The sequence below is a fragment of the Heloderma suspectum genome, chromosome 2 (genome assembly GCF_057233095.1).
Source record: "Heloderma suspectum isolate Gila_16-S chromosome 2, 16-S_ref, whole genome shotgun sequence".
Classification (NCBI taxonomy): domain Eukaryota; kingdom Metazoa; phylum Chordata; class Lepidosauria; order Squamata; family Helodermatidae; genus Heloderma; species Heloderma suspectum.
The window spans coordinates 237,548,535-237,566,994 of NC_139459.1; the positions used below are offsets into that span (position 1 = coordinate 237,548,535).

Sequence of the window (18,460 nt, forward strand, 5' to 3'; positions counted from 1 at the left end):
AGGGCATGTCTCACCGGCCTTTGCTCTGCTGTCTCCCATTGCTGACATGAGGCCCCTGATAGATTACTCTCAAGAGAATAATGTAGCCTGGCCATAGACAAAAAAAAATAAAAAAATGTTCCCCTGCTCTAGAACATCAGTTCCTTTGTCTTGGACTGGATTTCCTGGTTATTTTTTACACCAGGACGATCTCTTTTTAGAGTGGTAACCATGATAGCTCCCCATAGGAGACAATGGAGCAATCCAGGAGTTTGTCATTGCAGTGATTTGGCAGTAACCTGTTGTTCACCTCTCCCAAAAAAATGATAGAAGCAAAGTTCAAAGTTGACAGATACTGAAGCTGAAGCTCAAATATTTTGGCCACCTAATGCGAAGAGAAAACTCCCTGGAAAACACCCTGATGCTGGGAAAGATTGAAGGCAAAAGGAGAAGGGGACGGCAGAGGATGAGATGGCTAGATAGCATCACCAATGCAATGAATATGAACTTGAGCACACTCCGGGAGACAGCGGAGGACAGGAAGGCCTGGCGTGCTGTGGTCCATGGGGTCACGAAGAGTCGGACACGACTTAACGACTGAACAACAACAATAAAGTTCAAAGTTAGTGCAGTTTCATCTCAGACCTTATTGTATGGTGTTTTTTTTATTTTTAAAATTAAGAATTGTTCTGCAAACGTAGCCCCATTGTATTATCCCCATATTAGAGGTAGACAGACTTTTGGTGAAAAGTAGTATTTTACATCCCAGTACAGAGTCACTAATCCCACACAGCAGGTTGGAATGGCATTACAGCAACCACCTTGTATCATGACCTCCACATATCAGAGTGAGGCTGGGGTTGATATATGGTCGCTAGCAAAGGCGTTAATAAGTGTTGCGTATTCTGTAATACCTTTAGCCACTACAGTTAGGGTTATTAAACCACCGTTTGTGCAGTGGTTTTTGCATCCTTTCCCTGGCCTAGCAAAACATGTCGCACCTCAGGTTGCAGCAAAGATGAACATTGTCTATTTGCCAGCTCTGTGGCCCTCCGTTCAAAGCCCGCAGAGCTCAACTGAACGTGGACACATCCTGCATCGGACTGCTGTCCCTGAGGGCCACAACAGGCACTACTTTAAATGCGTGTCTAACTGCTATGCCTTCTTTCCATTTTTACTCTGGGTGGGTGCAGGGGGCCTGATCCGGATCTTTCCATTTTTACTCTGGATAGGTGCAGGGGGCCTGACCTGGATCTTAAAAGGCCCCTAGCCCCACTCACCCGCTAGAGTCCCAATCTGGACTGGGGCCCCTGCGTTTACACTAGAGTGTTTCTTGTTTTGTTTTTTTAAGGAAGACATCGCTGCTAGACACCTCTTTAAAGTAAATCTCTGACCAGTAGCCAGAGGGCGTTTGCCCCTTGGAAATTCCATCTCTACGGCTTCTCCCTCCTTGTTAGGGGCAAGAGTGACGCTTTTGATTCGTCGGCCAGTTCAGGGTAGTAGCCAATCGCAGGGATCGGGCCTCTTTCTATAAAAGCCAGGGCGGAGCTTACGGAGAAGCAGTAGCCGCGGCTGGATTAGGCGGAAGAGGGAAGAAGTCGGGGAACTCCAAGTGCATAGTTCAGTGCTGCGGGCGTCTCTGACGATTCTTCGCTTTTTTTTAAAGAAATAAACGGCTGATTGCCTCCTCCTTTTTTAACCCCCGAAAGTCTGTAGCATGTGCGTTATTTCTGTGTTTATTTTTTAATTTAAATTACTTATTTTCAATTCCATTCCAACTCGGACCGCTCTTCCCAACCGCCTGAATTTGTTTTCTCCTGGGGCGTAAGGTGAGTAACGGGCGGAGGCCTGTCCTGGCTGGGCTTTTCATGGGTATGCGGCGTTTGTCTAGATCCTGCTGGAGGTTGCCAACGTTCAGGTCGAGGAGCGGGCGAGGGAGAGACAGACAGGCGGACGGACGGACAAGGGCAAGTCCGGGCATGTAAGCAAGGCAGGAAGAAACGCTGAGCGCAGCTGGTGTCGCTACAGCAAACGAGGGGCGGGCTGGCTGGCTCTGCTTTCTTTAAAAAGACGAGAAACACTGAAATCCCGAGGTCGAGCGAACGCAGAGAGCCAGATGCAGAACGGGGCAGATGCAGAACTTCGTATGAAATCAGAAATCCACTTCTGAGGTATCATAGATCAGGTCTACCAAAATAAAAGGCTGGCAGAGCTTCTCAAAGGGCACAGTTTCTGGTGAGGAACACTGACCCTGAGAGACACTGCTAGCATAAGCCGTGGTGTGGAATTATTATCGTTTATACAATACGCTTGTCGTAATTTTTTATCTAAACTATCATAAGTTCGGATTCATAACGATTACAACAGATCCTTGGGAGATCATAAACAGGTTCTCCGTTTCAGCGGAGTTCAGGGGCTGCTAATATCTCTAGTATTGTTACTGTTCAGTCTTCATTCATTCTGAAGGTGTCTTTCCAGAGGTTTCCATGCATTTTTGTTCTTGCTCTTAAAGCAGTGGGAGTTGGCAACGCTTATTTACCGCTTACCAATAAATCACAGCAGACCTTCTGCCTGCCTCTGCGCCACAGGATCTTCCTTTGAGGCCAGTCAGTTCAGTTAGCAAAGCAGAGGGGTTGCTGGTGCTCCTCCTCTCCTCTCCCCGAACTTTAGTGCCATCCTGGCTTCAGCCCATATTCCCTGCTTAAATGCAGTGATGTGGCCTGAAAGGAATTGTGTCTGTAGGCAGGGCTGGCCCAAAACATGCTGCCTGAGGCAGAGCAACAAATGGTGCGCCCCCCCCCCCCCAGTCAAATTGGATCAAATTATGGCTCCTGTAGCAGAAAATCCCAGAAGTGCATTCTCACCTTCCTGGGAATACAAGATTAAATACAATGATAAAATTACATAATGTAACAACTTCCTGCTTTTTCATAGCATTCAAAATCAGCAGCCTGAGGCAGCCATCTCGCTCTGCCTGATGAAAGGAGTAACCTGCCAACTAGCCATCCTTGGTTTTAAGAGATCTGTTGACTTCCTAGAACTGGACTGATGAAAAAAGCATGTGTTTAGGGCCCAGTTTGCTGAGCTTTTTATTATGAAGTGCCTTGCTTTCTCCTGTAGTATCACGCATGCTTGTCAGCAATCCCTTGGGCCTAGGGTTTTGAGACTGGCAACAACACCTTGTAGTTTTTGACCCTCTTAATTTATAGTTTGTAGACTTTGACAGTAAATCCAGGGCTTAATCCTACTTTATTTCTTTATTCCGTTTGAGTCTTTATAGCAGAAGCTTTCAGGGCAACAAACATATTAAAAGTAAATTCAGTAAAACAAATGGTAAAACATATTTAAAATACATTTAATGTTTTAAATGTGAGCACGCTAGTGCCTGAAAGTCTTGAGCTGTAGCCCATTTGTAATAGAATGGCAATCTTAAATATATTGTGTCGTAATTTCTTTTATTATAAGCTGCTTTGGATGCTGTATTATAAATGCAGCTGGAGATGAAACTAATGTTGTGGTATGTAATAAACAGTTCCTATGTAGGCGCCGAGGTTATTTGAGTCAAGGCCTTGTTAGAATCTTTACTTTAACCCTAGTTTCTATTTTGTTTTTTAAGCATCTTCAGAAACACAGCCCATATGTTCATTGAGCAGGGCTGTGCCAGCTAACCATGCCCCCAGTGTTAGTAACTCTTTCTGACCATGCCCTCCCCTCACGCCAAAATTTTCAATTGAACACTGGACCACCCACTAGCTCTTTCCTACCAATCCCCTCTCCACCCCTGCATTTTGTGATGTACTTGACAAATGTTGCTTTGGGAGCATGCATTTAAGGTAATAATGCATGCAGAATGACTCTTTAACAGTGACTCTACCACCTTTGATGCTGTACTACTTTGTCAGTTACCTTTGAACTGATGGTAGGCTCAGATGTGATCTTTGTGCAACTTGACATATAAGTGCTTTGCTGCAAGCAGTTATTCTGAACTAAGTCTTCTATTTCAGATGATTGAAACGTTTGCAACAAGTGAGACTCGGGAATTGCTGCACCAGCTGAATGCGTTACTGGAACAGGAGTTAAGATGTCAGCCAAAGTTTTCTGGCCTCAGAATAATTGAATCTGCTCATGATAATGGGCTCCGGATGACTGCGAGGTTGCGAGACTTTGAAGTAAAAGACCTGCTTAGCTTAATTCAGTTCTTTGGTTTTGGCACAGAGACATTTTCTCTCACTGTGAATTATTTGGACAGGTTTTTATCAAAAATGAAGGTAAGTTTTTAGGCTGTCAATTTATCTCTAGTTCTTGTGTAAGACTTCACAAGAGTCTGCACTTCCAAAGAGTTGCATTCGACCCAACATTAGCTGTGTTCTCGCATACAGTTATGCTGTGTGTATCCTATTAAGTGAAGTCAAGATTTGGACATCTAGAACAGTATATAGCAGCTTTCTGCAACCTGGTGCCCTCCAGATGTGTTGGATTACAGCTCCCATCATCCCCAGCCAGCATCTGGTGGGCGCCAGATTAGGGGTAGCTATTATAGGAAATAGCTTTAAAATTATTCCCTTAGTAACGTGTTCTAGTTGTCTTTTATTCAAGAAACGTTGAACGCGTTCAATGATGAACACTAGTAAAGGACAGTGTTTTAGGGGCCTTGTTTGTGCCTAGCCTTCTTGGAAAATGGGTTCAAGAATGTTTCTTGGTTCTCAACATGAAATGTGTAACTTTTGGACTCAGTGGTCTTGTTGGCCCCTTCCAACCATACTATTCTATGATTCCTTGAACATTCATGCTAATTTTAATAACTGGTTTGCACGTAACGACAACCCAGAGTATGGGTTGAATCATGGGTTATGTGTGAACCTTGCACTATGGTTTCACTATGGGTTGTTAACCACGAACAACCCAGAGTTCACAACCCAATAACAAACCGTAGGTTCTCTTCCTGGGTTGTTTGTCATTAAGAGCTCATAGTTAAACCATAGTGCAGAGTTATCACATAACCCATGATCCATCAACAAGCCATGATTCAATGACAACCCCTACTTGTACTCTGGGTTGTCCTTACGTGGGATCCAGGTCAGAGTCTTCTTAGTTGTCATAATTGTGTGGTGTCTAGCATGTTTGCTGGCCTCCCTGATGAGGTGTATGAGGGTCTAGCTGGGATTTCTGTTGAATTGCAGAATATTGTTCTGAATGTGCATACCAACTTTCATTCTGATGACTGTGCTCAAAATAGGTGTTGTGTTGCAGGCTAATATCCATGTTAATTAAAGGACTAGTAAATGGACTGCTTGTCACATGCCTGCTTTTCCAGCAGTCTGAACAGGCAGTGGATGAAGGGTTTCTATGGGGAGCACTTGCATATTAGTAACCTACATAGGGCCTTCTTTGGGGCAGCACCCCTGTGGAACTCTCTCCCAAAGTAAATTAGGCTAGTCCCTTCTTTGTTCAGTTTTGGGAGAGCTGTATGGCTTTTTAGTATTTTAAGGCTGCAGTCCTATACACACTTACCTAGGAGTAAGCCCCACTGAACTTAGTGGGACTTCTGAGTAGATGTACATGGGCTGTACAGCAGATGTATTAGCTCCACATTCTTGTTCTTATGATTTGCTCATGCTCTGAATTCTGGTGGTGGTAAAAGTTTTCAAATTGTTTTAGAATTTTAATCATGAGTCTTCTTGGGGGACCCTACTTGTACTGAAAGATGACTCATACTTGTATAAATACAACTTTACAGCAGATGGCACTGCTTGACATCAGTACAAATGCCAACCCACAGCTGGGCTTTTTCTGTGGGTACTGCTTTGAAACCAATCCATGAATCCTAATATTCTCATGTAGATCTTTTCTTGGCCTACCTTGAACTGGTTGCTTTAGAGATGAATGGGACCAAAGTACTTTTAATGCATGAACTTAATGGGAACTTGGGTGAGTACTTGAAACACAATACAGCCTTGATGATGCAGCATCCTAAAACTTAAAGTACTCACCTGCCTTGGCACGAGCTGGAGGGCAGGTGTCAAGCTGGGTGCCCTGCAGGAAACCCAGCTGTGCACGAGCAACTTACTTGACAGGTACTGTTAGTGCCATTAACTAACAGAATATATGGGATGGCTGTTCATAGAACAAACTGACTTTCTGCTAAGGTTTCTTGAGCAAAAACCTGTTCCATGCAACATCTTCTGTTTCTAGTATGTCTATGGATTATGTGTGTGTGTTGGTTTAGAAGGCCTGTGCAGCCCCAGTAGTGGCTGTTTAGTGTAGCACACAGGGCTAGGAGGAGGGGAGTTACAAACAAATGTATTCACCTGGTACCTCTCTCAAAAAGTGCTACTTGGGCAACTAACGACTGCACACCAGGCACATGCAGACTGTCTCAGTTATCATTTCTGTACTGAACGGAGTAGTCTTACCATGCTAGAGACATGTTTATGATTGCAGGTGCTTAATCAGAGTGTCAGCTAGCAAGAAATTGTCAACCTGCTTCCCTGAACAACATGTGGTGTTGCACTAGAGCAAGGGTGCAGAACCTCCAGCCTGCACAGCTTCTTGGCGTTCCTTCAGGGGTGGAACTTAGGCCCCAGGCCCTGCTCCTTGGAGGCATTCCCCTATTGCTAGCATGAACCAGCAGTGAAACCCCCACTGCTATCGACACTCAGATTGGAGATAGTTGAGTATTGGGGTTCGCCCTTGTGTGGGTAGAATGGCTGCTTTCCCTGTGCACAGGCAATTCCCTTTCAGCTTCACCCGTCCTGTCTCCTTCCCCTGCCCTAAACTAGCTCTACTCTCCTGCACTGAAGCCTTTAGTTCGGCATCAATTGTACATGCAGTTCAGCTTGGGGAATAACTGGAAAATGGTCTATATTTTGAACAAACTTATTACTGAGGTTGGAAATTGAAAATGAAATACAGAAGAGAATATGTAACTTCACGACTGGCTGCCTTTTAAATCTAAAGTAAAAAAAGAGGGTACTTTTTACTGGTGTTGCATCAAAATCCTATTGATTGACATGCTGTTTACTCCTGAGTAAGTTGTCTAGGTTTGCAGCCTAAATGTAAAACAGTTGTAAAAACCCTTTAATTCAAAGATTGTGCTTCCTCTTTTCTAGGTGCAGCCAAAACACTTGGGATGTGTTGGGCTAAGTTGTTTCTACCTGGCTGTGAAAGCAATGGAAGAAGAAAGAAGTGTTCCATTAGCCACTGATTTAATCCGAATAAGCCAGTGCCGGTTCACAGTTTCTGACCTGATGAGAATGGAGGAGATTCTTCTAGAGAAGCTTGGTAGAAAAGTGAAAGCAACTACTGCCTTCCAGTTCTTACAACTTTATCATTCAATCCTGCATGACAGTCTGAGCTGTGAAAGGTAAAAGCCTCTTTTCACAACTTGGAATTGGTGATTCCTTTTAAGGCAGGATGGGGAGTATGCAGTTGGAGAAAAAAAATGGGGAGTGTATTGATGAGACATAGGCATGCATTGTAGCAGGACAACACTTCAACTGAGCAAAATACCTGACTACTGCCTGCCTAGCTGAGAAAGCACAGCTTTGTACTAAGAAGGCTGTGATCACTTTTTCTGTTGCTTAATTAGTATTGTGCAGGGTAAAATGGAGAATCTCTGAGGGAGGGAAGATGAGGGATTGATACAACGAGCTTCGTGATAAAGGAACTGGCAGAAGAACTCTCAGAACCGTTGTCTATTCTCTTTGAGAAATCATGGAGGACGGGGGAAGTGCCAGATGACTGGAGGAGGGCTAATGTTGTCCCTATCTTCAAAAAGGGTAAAAAGGAGGAACCTGGGAACTACAGACCGGTCAGTCTGACATCAATCCCTGGGAAATTCTGGAGCAGATTATAAAACAATCCATCTGGAAGCAGCTTGAAAACAATGCAGTGATTACTCGAAGCCAACATGGATTTGTCAAAAACAAATTCGTCCTGGCAGACAAATCTGATCTCATTTTTTGATCAAGTACCCTCCCTTGTAGACTGTGGGAATGCTGTAGACATCATATACCTCGACTTCAGCAAAGCTTTCGACAAAGTGCCCCATGATTTCCTGATGAGCAAACTAGCTCAAAGTGGGCTAGATGAAACAACGATCTGGTGGATCCACAGTTGGCTACAGAATTGGACTCAAAGAGTGCTTATCAATGGGATCTTCTCAAACTGGGGCGAGGTAACGAGTGGAGTACCACAGGGCTCAGTCCTGGGCCCAGTGCTCTTCAACATTTTTATTAATGACTTGGAGGAGGAGGTGCAGGGAATGCTGATCAAATTTGCAGATGACACAAAATTGGGCGGGATAGCTAATACTTTGGAAGACAGAAATAAAATTCAAAGTGATCTGGATAGACTGGAGTGCTGGGCAGAAAACAACAGAATGACATTTAAAGGGATAAATGCCAAGTTCTGCACCTAGGAAAAAGAAACCAAATGCACACAGTTACAAGATGGGGGATACACGGCTCAACAGCACTACAAGCAAGAAGGATCTTGGAATTGTTGTCCATCACAAGCTGCATATGAGCCAACAATGTGATGTGGCTGCAAAAAAGGCAAATGCTATTTTGGGCTGCAATAATAGAAGCATAGCTTCCAAATCCCGGGAAGTACTAGTTCCCCTCCACTCCGCACTGGTTAGGCCTCATCTGGAGTACTGTGTCCAGTTCTGGGTGCCACACTTTAAGAAGGATGCAGACAAACTGGAGAGGGTTCAGAGGAGGGCAACAAAGATGATCAGGGGACTGGAAACAAAGCCCTATGAAGAGAGACTGAAAGAAATGGGCATGTTTAGCCTGGAGAAGAGAAGACTGAGGGGAGATATGATAGCACTCTTCAAGTACTTGAAAGGTTGTCACAGAGAGGAAGGCCAGGATCTCTTCTTGATCATCCCAGAGTGCAGGACACGGAATAATGTGCTCAAGTTACAGGAAGCCAGATTCGGGCTGAACATCAGGAAAAGCTTCCTGACTGTTAGAGCAATATGACAATGGAACCAATTACCTAGGGAGGTGGTGGGCTCTCCCATACTGGAGGCATTCAAGATGAGGCTGGACAGCCATCTGTTGGGGATGCTCTGACTTGGATTCCTGCATTGAGCAGGGGATTGGACTCGATGGCCTTGTAGGCCCCTTCCAACCCTACTATTCTATGATTCTATGTGAGATGAAGAGCTTTTGTCTAGATTAGCTGGCTAGCTAAACCTAAGCTGCATCCAAACTACTGACTAACTTGTTTCTCAAACTCCAAACCAACACACAGATAGCCTTTACAAATCAAAAGCAGTAGCAATTAAATGCAATTCTGTAACCAGAAAATGATGAAATAGCAGGATATGTACTGAAAACCTTGGAGATTTAACTTTAAAGATTTAAATATTGCTACTGTCACCTAAAAATACCTTGTTGCTGATCTAAGCTAGTAAGGTGATCTTTTGTCATAGTCTTCATCTACAAATACCAAAATCTAATTAACTAGACCTTGCTTTTTCACAGGAAAAAACATCTTAATTTGGAGAGACTTGAAGCCCAGCTTAAGGCATGTCATTGCAGAATTCTTCTTTCTAAAGCAAAGGTAAAGATCTTGATTGATCAACACTTGCACGAATTCTTCAGAAGCTTAACATAATTGGCTGTCACCTTAATCACTTTATCTGTCCCTCAGCCATCAGTTTTGGCTTTCTCAATAATGGCCCTGGAAGCTGAAGAAGAAAAACTGCTGGAGTTGGTGGAAGTTATAGAATATCTCCGAATACATTCCAAGGTAGGCTGTAGTTAAATCACTTCTAGGATGACATAAGACTGGATCTCTTTTGTTCCACCAGCCTCACCCTAACTCAGCTTTCCCCAGTCTGGTGCCCTCCAGGTATTTTGGGTTTCAGCTCCCATCTGCACAGCATGGTCAATGGTTCAGAATGATGGGTGTTGTAGTCCAAAGCATCAGGAGAGCACCAGCTTGGGGAAGACTGGGACAACTTGTATTACAAATACTATCACTTATTGGATAAGAGACTCTGTGTCTTTCAAGGAAGCACTTCTACACCTTTTCAGCATGATTTAGATCACAGTTAAAGATGGTTAGCTGTATCTAAGTGGCAAGGGGAAGTTGAGTTATTGGGGGTGGAGGTGGAATCCAGCTCCTGAACCTTTCCAGAAGTAGGGCCTGTCCAGTCTGGATGAATATCCTGCCTTCAGTGTGTGATTGAGTGATGTGACTCAGAAAAATACAATTGGGGCCACAGTCTAGAAATAAAACCAATACCCTACTGCAGGAATGGGGTTCCTCACGCCATCTGGGGTTCCTGACCCTAACGCTTCCTACAATCCCATATCATTTGGTGGTTTCCTGGCTTTTGTGCAGTTCTTTCCCCATTCTAAAAGCTTGAAATGCCTCTCCTATGGCTTTCTTATGGCAGTAAGACCTTTAAGCAACAATATGCTGGTATTTTTTGCATTTTGACCCTGTGGCTTTGGCTCCACCCCCTTGCCTTCAGCTCTGCCCACCGCTAGAATGCAGCCCCAAAGAGCTTATCCAAAGCTGAATTTGGCCCTTGGGTTAAAAGAGGTTCCCTGTCCGTGCTGTACTGGACGCTTGCACTGGCACAGTTGCCTGTGTGGCAACATCACCATGTCCTACTCATGGTGCCACTAACAGTGACACACTGTAAGTCAGAGGTCCTCCAAGGGTCTGTGCATAGGTCTTTACTCCCTGCCCTCTTCAAAAAAATATTTTTAATAAATTGAAAAATATTAGGCACCAGGTTATCCTTCCTGTTCCTGAACATTCCACTGATCAGCTGTTCAGCAAGCAGGAAGAGAAAGCAAGATAGAGGAGAGAGAGTGAGGCTAGAAGAGGGGCAAAACAGTGAGCTATAGAGGTGTGGAGGAGAAAAATAGTGAGGCTAGAGGCTGGGAGTGGATAGAAACAGCAACATAAAGGGGTGAGTAGGGGAGAGAGCGAAGCTACGAAGAGAGCACGAAGGGGAAAGGTCTGTGTGGGCTGAAGATGATTGGGTGGGCCAGGAAGCAATTCTCCCCATTCCCTCCCCATTCCCTCCCCATTCCCTCCCCAGCTTCTAGTCTTGCTATTTCTCTCCCCACCACCACCACTTCTTGACTAGCCAGGCCTCCATAGCAGCCATTATGTGATTAACCACATCCTCCATGGGAGCCATTTTGTGGTGGTGCCCACAGCAGTTTCTCAAATTCGCAAATGTGGCCATGGGTCCAAAAAGGTTGGGGACTTCTGTGCTTGACCATTGGCACAGCAAGTTTTACAGTTAACAATTAGACATATTTTTACTGCTTATAGCATGCAGTAGCTTGGACAACCGGAATAGCGGGCTGTTCTCTAGTGCGCTAATTTATTGGAAAGGCTCTTTGCTTCCTGTTTGCTCCAGAAAGTAATGTTTCTGGGACAAATCTGTCCTGGAAAGTAGGATATTTACTATCATAGAACTAAACTATGTGAACAAACTTGTTTGAACAGTTGTTGGGGCCAGAGTGTAAACATCTGTAATAAAAACTTCAAAGATGTAGTAACTTCATAAAGATCAGGTGGCTTAGAAACCTTGCAGATAGTAACAGTGTATATTATCACCTTCCAATCTTATAAATGGCATCAATTTAACAGCTCCTAGTACGTGTCTTAATGCCATGTATGTAACTGGCCATCAACCCATCTCTTGCTGCTTTTTGGGTGGTACTAATGGGCTTTGATTTTTAAATTTGCCTCATGTAGATAAATGGCAGAGAGCTCTCCTTTTGGAAGGAACTTGTGTCAAAGTGCCTCTCAGAATATTCCTCAAGCAAGTGCTCCAAACCAAATGTTCAGAAGCTAAAATGGATTGTATCTGGTCGAACTGCACGGCAACTAAAGCACAGTTACTACCGAATTGCCCACCTTCCCACTATCCCAGAAACTGCTCCCTAAAAGGTAACTGGGTTAAATCAATCAATAACTCTGCTTTTGGGGCTGAGTTTTAGTCATGCCAAAGGCCCAAGTGGTATATAAGCTGGACTTTCACTGACTTTTTATTAGAATGACTTCTTAGAATTTTTAACTGCCCTGACCCTGTGAGTTGAAGAGAGCTAGATGTGTGGAAGAAGTATCACTACTCAAGGTGTTCCAGGAATCCAGCAACTGCACTTCTGTAAGGAGATGGGAAATCCTAATTCTTAGCACAAAACTAATTTTTAGGGATCTTTAAGAATCATTTTTAAACCACTCTGCCTCTTCCTATGATATTGGGATGATGGCCCCCAAATTCCCTTTACCCTCCTAATTTGCTTACATACTCAAGGGATGTATGTTGCATACTTTCTGTCCTTCTTGCACTCTTGGTCCTGCATAATTATGTGTGATTTGACAGAGGGCCCAGGGGCTCAGAAGGTCACACTGCTACCCCTGCGACCAGACCCCTGCCACTGCCACCATCAGAGCCTTGGTATAGTGCAGGTCCTGCAGCCAGTCACTCATCGCCACCCCTTTACCTGGCTGTAGCACTTACAATGGAAGTGGAGCCGCCCCTTGGCTCTGTTCCACAGGGGTTGGTTGCCATGTTGGATTCTCCCAGCTGCAGTGCCTGGGCAAACAAGTTCAGGGAGGTGAGTGACTGGTGGCAGCAAGCAGCTGCTCTACCTCGAGGGGGCTTTGGGAACAGAAGCAGTGCCAGCAGGCAACTGGTTGGTGCCAGGCAGGGGCCCATCAGTGGCACCAAGCCCACTACAGTCTGGTCCTGGAACCAAAAATCAAAGCTCCTAGCCTGTTTTACTGTTCTAATCCTTTCAGGAATAAAGGGAGGAACATTGGCAGCTGTTGTAAGAGGCAGAAAAAGCTGCCCAGGATGGTTGAGCAGCTGACGCTCAAACAGCAGGCCTCTAAATATTAAGGAATGTAGAGGGTGTTAGCCTAGGCCAGCCTTGTCCAACCTGGCACCCTCCAGATGTGTTGGACTACCACTCCCATGGATCACAGAAGTGGTAGTCCAACACATCTGGAGGGTGCCAGGTTGGACAAGGCTGGCCTAGGATTTCCATAAATATCATGGTTGTGAACATTCACTTCTGCCATAGTTGCGCTGAGAAATGTCTTCGTGGAAATATAAGGTAGACCAGAGATAGGAAATGTGGGGCCCTCCTCAAAGTTGTTGGACTGCAACTCCCATTATCCCTCACTATGTTGTGAGCTAGCTATGTTGGCTAGGGCTGGTGGGAATCAAACAACATCTGGAGGGTCACATGTTTCCCACCACTAGGCTAGGCAGTGATTTGATGTAGATAGACCATTTCGTATGCAGAATAAAGTGCAATACTGGGGAAATGCAAGTAAATCTTCCACTATAACTGGTTTATCCATAAATGAATGTTGTACTTGTAAGCAATGCTGATTAAATCAACCAACTTGCATATATACACTTTACCTTGCAATCTTTTTTCTTTCTTTAGGCTAGAGACAATCCAGAAGAGAGGATGGGGCATTGACTAGTCCCATGTGTGCCACCTGAAGGGCTAGGATTTCTTTTGTATTAAAGCAGAGAATCTATCAGATGCCTTTGACCCTACTGAAAGCCATACTCCATGAGTGATTATACAGTGTCCACTTGTCTGCCCCTGAGCTATAGGACTATACAGCATGTTGCAGTATGACTGTTGTTATCCCTCTTGGGAATCCTAATAAGAAAACCGAAGAGACACTTACAGAATTATGCCTGGGCCTAAAACAAAGAAATAAGGCTGCTAATTTAGTGTAGTGTTCTGACTTTTGGGAACACTGAAATGCATACCACCAGCAGTCCTTGGTCCCAAACATTTCTACTAAATACAGCACTTCCTGGAGTAAACACTGGCTGCAAACAAGCATGGTCTGGACAGATTGACAAGCCCTTGGACTAGTGAAATGGCAAACCAGTGCACAGCACAGCACTGCAGGCTCACAATAATAGAAAAAACCAAGATTATTTAAGCTTCCACCTTAATCCAGAATTCTGCAACTGCCATGATGCACTTTACAAATACAGGACTGTATTAAATGTCTGTGCCAGCACTGGATCATATGGAGATTGCAGGGCCTGGAGTCAAATGATAAGTGTTAGAACATGCTAAAGATATTGAACATCAAGGTATTAAAACCATCTTGAGCATTCTTTATATAAAGTGACAGGCACTGATACAGTACAAACTCTAACAAAAGTACGAATGCTATTTTTGTGAGCTTACTTAACTATTTATTTTGAAGAGTTTGATATTTGATGGTGTTCACTGTGAAACTTAAACTGATGTAAGAATGGAGGTCAAGCACCAGCTGAAAACATTGGCAGTACCTAAAAATAGGAATACAGACTAAAGTGAGATACTGTGAAAAGTGAGATACTGAGAAAAATGGGATACAGACTAAGTTAATTGAACTTGGGTCCCACTAAAATCAATGGGACCAGTGGGTCATGACTTGGCTTGAATCCCCCTGATTTCCATGGGAACCAAGTTAAACCAACTTGGTCTGGATCCAGCCCTTTGCTTGTGTCCAGTTAAAGCTTTTTCTATGTCTTAGCAGTTGAAAGTGTGAGAGGTAATCCTGTGTACTTGCCTTGGGCACATCTTGGTGAACGTGGCTTTTGGATAGCAAAAGCACTTTGTGTCTGACATGCAGTAGAGCATTGGATTAAATTGATAACATCGATGTTGGTGCTACAGCTCACTGAAACAGTCTTAACTAGCTTGTGGGTTGCTGTGATCATTTTTTAAAGCAGGAAATGTTGATTTTAGTGTAAAGTTTTAGTTTTCATGCTGCAACCACAAACGTGCCCTTCCTGGAAAGGTCTTGATGCTGATGCCAATGGAAACCAGGCAGGGCTTACTACCATTTAGATGAATCCATTTAGGACTCCTGGTGGATTCAGATGGAGATGGGGAAGCCAACATAGCTTCCCCACCTTTGGCACCATGATCACTTGAATGCTGACACAAGATCCTTAGGGTGAGGATGAGAAGTGCAATGCAGGGCTTTCCTGAATTTTTTCTTGAAACATGAAGTAAGCGAGGAGGTGCTATGCCGAAATGCCATCAGTTGCAGCTTCTCCAGCTTGGCCTCTCTAAGCTGCTACTCTGGGTGGCACCTACTTCTAGTCTAGACTTCTTGCTACTATGTTAACTTGCTAACCGGTTCTGTAGCTTGTGTTTAAAGTATGTAGTATCCCATCTAAGTTCTTGTATAGTCATTTCTACCTACAAGTATTAAAACTGCAGGCTGAAACAATGCATGCGGTAAACCCAGTGTTTTAAGCACTGGCTCATGAACTCTGGTCAATCACATTTTACCAGAATGGGATTAGTTAGAACTGGTTTGTTTATTCTTAGGATTGAAGTAACAAAGCTAGTGTTATTATGGTAATTCTGCTCATAACTACAGATTTCTAAATCTAAACTCTTCTTCGTTCTGGTCTAAGCAGGCCTTTACTACTACTACCTCAATACAAGCTGTTCTTTGAAACAAACTGATAGATGTTTCCATAGGCTGCTTTTGGTTTGTAAGTGACCATACTGTTCAACTTCCCAATGGGTTGATTATGTCTTTTATGCCTTTGCTATCTTAATGTAGGTTGGGGCGAATGAGTTTTCAAAATGCGTTTAGTGTGAGGGAGGACATAGTACAATTGGTTATCAAAAATGTTGCTTACAAGGCATAATGACAAGTGTACCTTTCAATAAAACATATTGAAATGGAATTGCACAGGCTAACTTATTGGCCTCACATCTTGCAGATAGCTTAAAGGAAAGACCTTTATTGTAAGATACCCTACTGGAGTAAGACGCTTCTACTGTATTCCTTCCTAGAAAACTAATCTAAAGTGGCTGGAAGTATATTCAGACCTTCTGCTACTGTGGCCACAATTTGAGCAGAAGAGCAGCCTTTACCTAATCTTTCTGTACCCCTCTCTCCCCCAATGCAGATAAAAACTCAACTGTGTGACTGCTTGAGGAAACACAGATTTAAGCCACTTCCCCAGTCTTGGACAATTAATTCATTTGTAATGTGCAGTTCCATTGTTATTGTCTTAACTCACATTAGCTGTGTTCACATGTAATGCTAAGACATGGTCTATGTTAGCCATGATTTGTTGCTTTAGCCATGAATTGGTTTATTAGCAAGCAAACTATGGCTTATTCCTGGTTTGGTTCTCTCCTACCCATTTTCCCAGCTTTCAGAACAGATTCATTTTCAGGCTGCTCTTGCTGGATGGCTGCTTCAGTGCGGACAGCAGCACAAACAAGCTAGGGATAAGCCACAGTTCTGGGTTCAGATATAAGCCATGGTTTAAACAAGCCAGAGTTCCCAACACAAAGCATGTGTTCTCTGTCTGGGTTGTTGGTTGTGGGGGTGGGTTCAGACAACTACAAGCTAGATTTCACCAAGCACCACCGTAGCTTAGTGTTATGTACGAGATGTAATACTTCAGTGTTACTGAATTTGATCCAAGGAACTCCCAAGAGCCCAAAAGTAGAGATCATTTGGATGAGGATAGTTTTTCACTATCTGTATCATACTAGCTTCTACATGCCACAGCTAGTCTTTCATTATGTCCTTATACTAATACTTTCAAAAGGAGTAGGGAAGAATCTAGTGTGTGTACAACTATCAGTTACTCGTGCTTCTAAAGGTCAGAGGAAAAACAGAAGGGCAAAGGGGTTTAAAGTACTGAGATTTGAAAGGAAGCCGTATGTGTGTGTGTGTGTGTGTGTGTGTGTGTGTGAGAGAGAGAGAGAAATAATTAAAATGACGAGTGTTGAAGGTTAAAGCAAATATATACCTTCAGCAACATGCCTGGGGGAGTCAGCCACGCTCCCTAATTAAAAGGCATCTCTACCATTGGTAGAAATGCGTACATTTATTGGAGAGGCATGCGGGGGTGGTGGGGTTAAATCAGTGAGGTGCTCCACTGCACAGTGTGACCCGAGTTCTGTTTTTAAATGGTATGTTAAGCCACAAGCGTTACTGTACTATTGTAATTTAAAGGGTGCTGATAGGAGTGGGAAGATCGGCATGAGTCTGTCGAATCCAGTAACAGCACTCTCTAAAGCAAAGTAATTCTTTAAGCCCAGGCTGTGGAACCTCTTTCAACCCGAGATCTGAAATCCTTTTCAGAGAAGCTGAGGGGCTCCATTCCAGTGGAGGATGGGGCCAAATGCAAAGGGCTCAAGGCCCAAACCAAAATGGTTGGGGCCAAAATAGCATATTTTAACTTAGGGCACAATTCTTTTGAGGAAGACGGTCGCCTCTGCCTTCCTCTAAAGTCTGAGGTGACTGCCTATCCAATGCAGGGTGGCTGAAGCACGGAGAAGACATCCGTGCTCTGGCTGCCCTGCAGTTTGCCTTGGATGCCCAATTCTGGGCGTCTAAGCACAGCTTTGGGGAGGGGGTAGGAACAGGCTTGGAGACTGCATACAATGCTATCTAAAACACCTTCCACCGTCTCCTCCCTTCCCCACCCTCAGGAATGCCCCCCTTATGGCCTGTCCTTGCTCCGTTATGAGCAGAGATTGGGGGGGGCAGCTGCCGCCGCTCTCTCAGCCCTAGCTACAAGGGGGAGGGGGCAGGAAGCATGGCTTCCCAGCTATGGGCTACGAGCGCATAGTACTGTCTACGAGCTCAGAGCTGGGCAACCGAAAAATCCTATCTCCCCCAGACACTGTCCAGGGAACATAGGATTGCTCTCTTAAAGCTCTTACTGCCAGTAACTAAGCTTCAGGGAAGGTATTTCCATCTTCTAGAATGTGGAAAAGCCAGGAATCCTTGGCTGTTGGGGGGGAAAAGTGGTGGGGCCAAGGGAAGGGGGTGTAGTCATCTGGGACCCCCCAGCCTTGAGGTTCTGCAGCCCTGCTTTGAGCAGTAAGGGAGATTTCCTCTTCAGTATAAAAGATGGCTAGGAAAAAGCATTTATATGCCTTAATGCCCCTGGTACCCATGAAACTTCCACAAGTTCCTGTTTGCCAGATAATACTGCCTTCAAGTAGATTGATACCATTCTTCACTTCTTAAAAGCAGTACTCATTCCCTACTTAAACAGAGTTGGTTTTATCTTGAGTACCCTTGTGACCTGTAGCTAGCTTCTGACTTTCCGCGCTACAGTGGTAGAATCAGCCAAGAGTGGGCATGCTCTTCAGTCATCTCGCATTCCCTAAAAGAGTATTAGTTCTCACTTTACAGAAGGGGCTGGCCTAAGGTTTGGTGCTTGGTTTCTTGCTATCCTAGGCAAGCATAATAGCACACTTATCCAGAGTCAAGCAGGATCCTGTTTGCTCACGTTTAGAGGATCACATTACTACTTTAGCAGCCAATATAGGGCAGAAAGCTGTACATCTTAAGTCACCTAGACTGCAGCTTGCGCATAAACAATTTGGTAAATGTGCACAGGATAGTCTTGAGTTGCTTCTGTGCACCTTCTATAATGTTGCTGCTGGAGCTGGGCTAATCCTGTTTCCGGCTG

At 44.2% G+C, this 18,460-nt stretch overlaps 1 protein-coding gene across 2 annotated transcripts; it reads left to right on the plus strand.

Annotated features, from left to right (window-relative positions):
* Window positions 1–1,538: 1,538 nt before the first annotated feature.
* CCNG1 (cyclin G1) lies at window positions 1,539–16,730 on the plus strand. Of its 2 annotated transcripts, none has more exons than XM_084838615.1 (7): window positions 1,539–1,808; window positions 3,984–4,247; window positions 7,089–7,342; window positions 9,474–9,552; window positions 9,643–9,741; window positions 11,719–11,913; window positions 13,425–16,730. In XM_084838615.1, the coding sequence occupies exons 2-6, from the start codon at window positions 3,984–3,986 to the stop codon at window positions 11,908–11,910; spliced, it is 888 nt and encodes a 295-aa protein (XP_084694741.1). In that variant the 5' UTR covers window positions 1,539–1,808; the 3' UTR covers window positions 11,911–11,913; window positions 13,425–16,730. The 2 variants fall into 2 exon arrangements, with proteins under 2 accessions (XP_084694741.1, XP_084694743.1); XM_084838617.1 differs by lacking the exon at window positions 1,539–1,808 and adding an exon at window positions 1,949–2,150 and having other exon boundaries at window positions 13,425–15,698.
* Window positions 16,731–18,460: the final 1,730 nt, after the last annotated feature.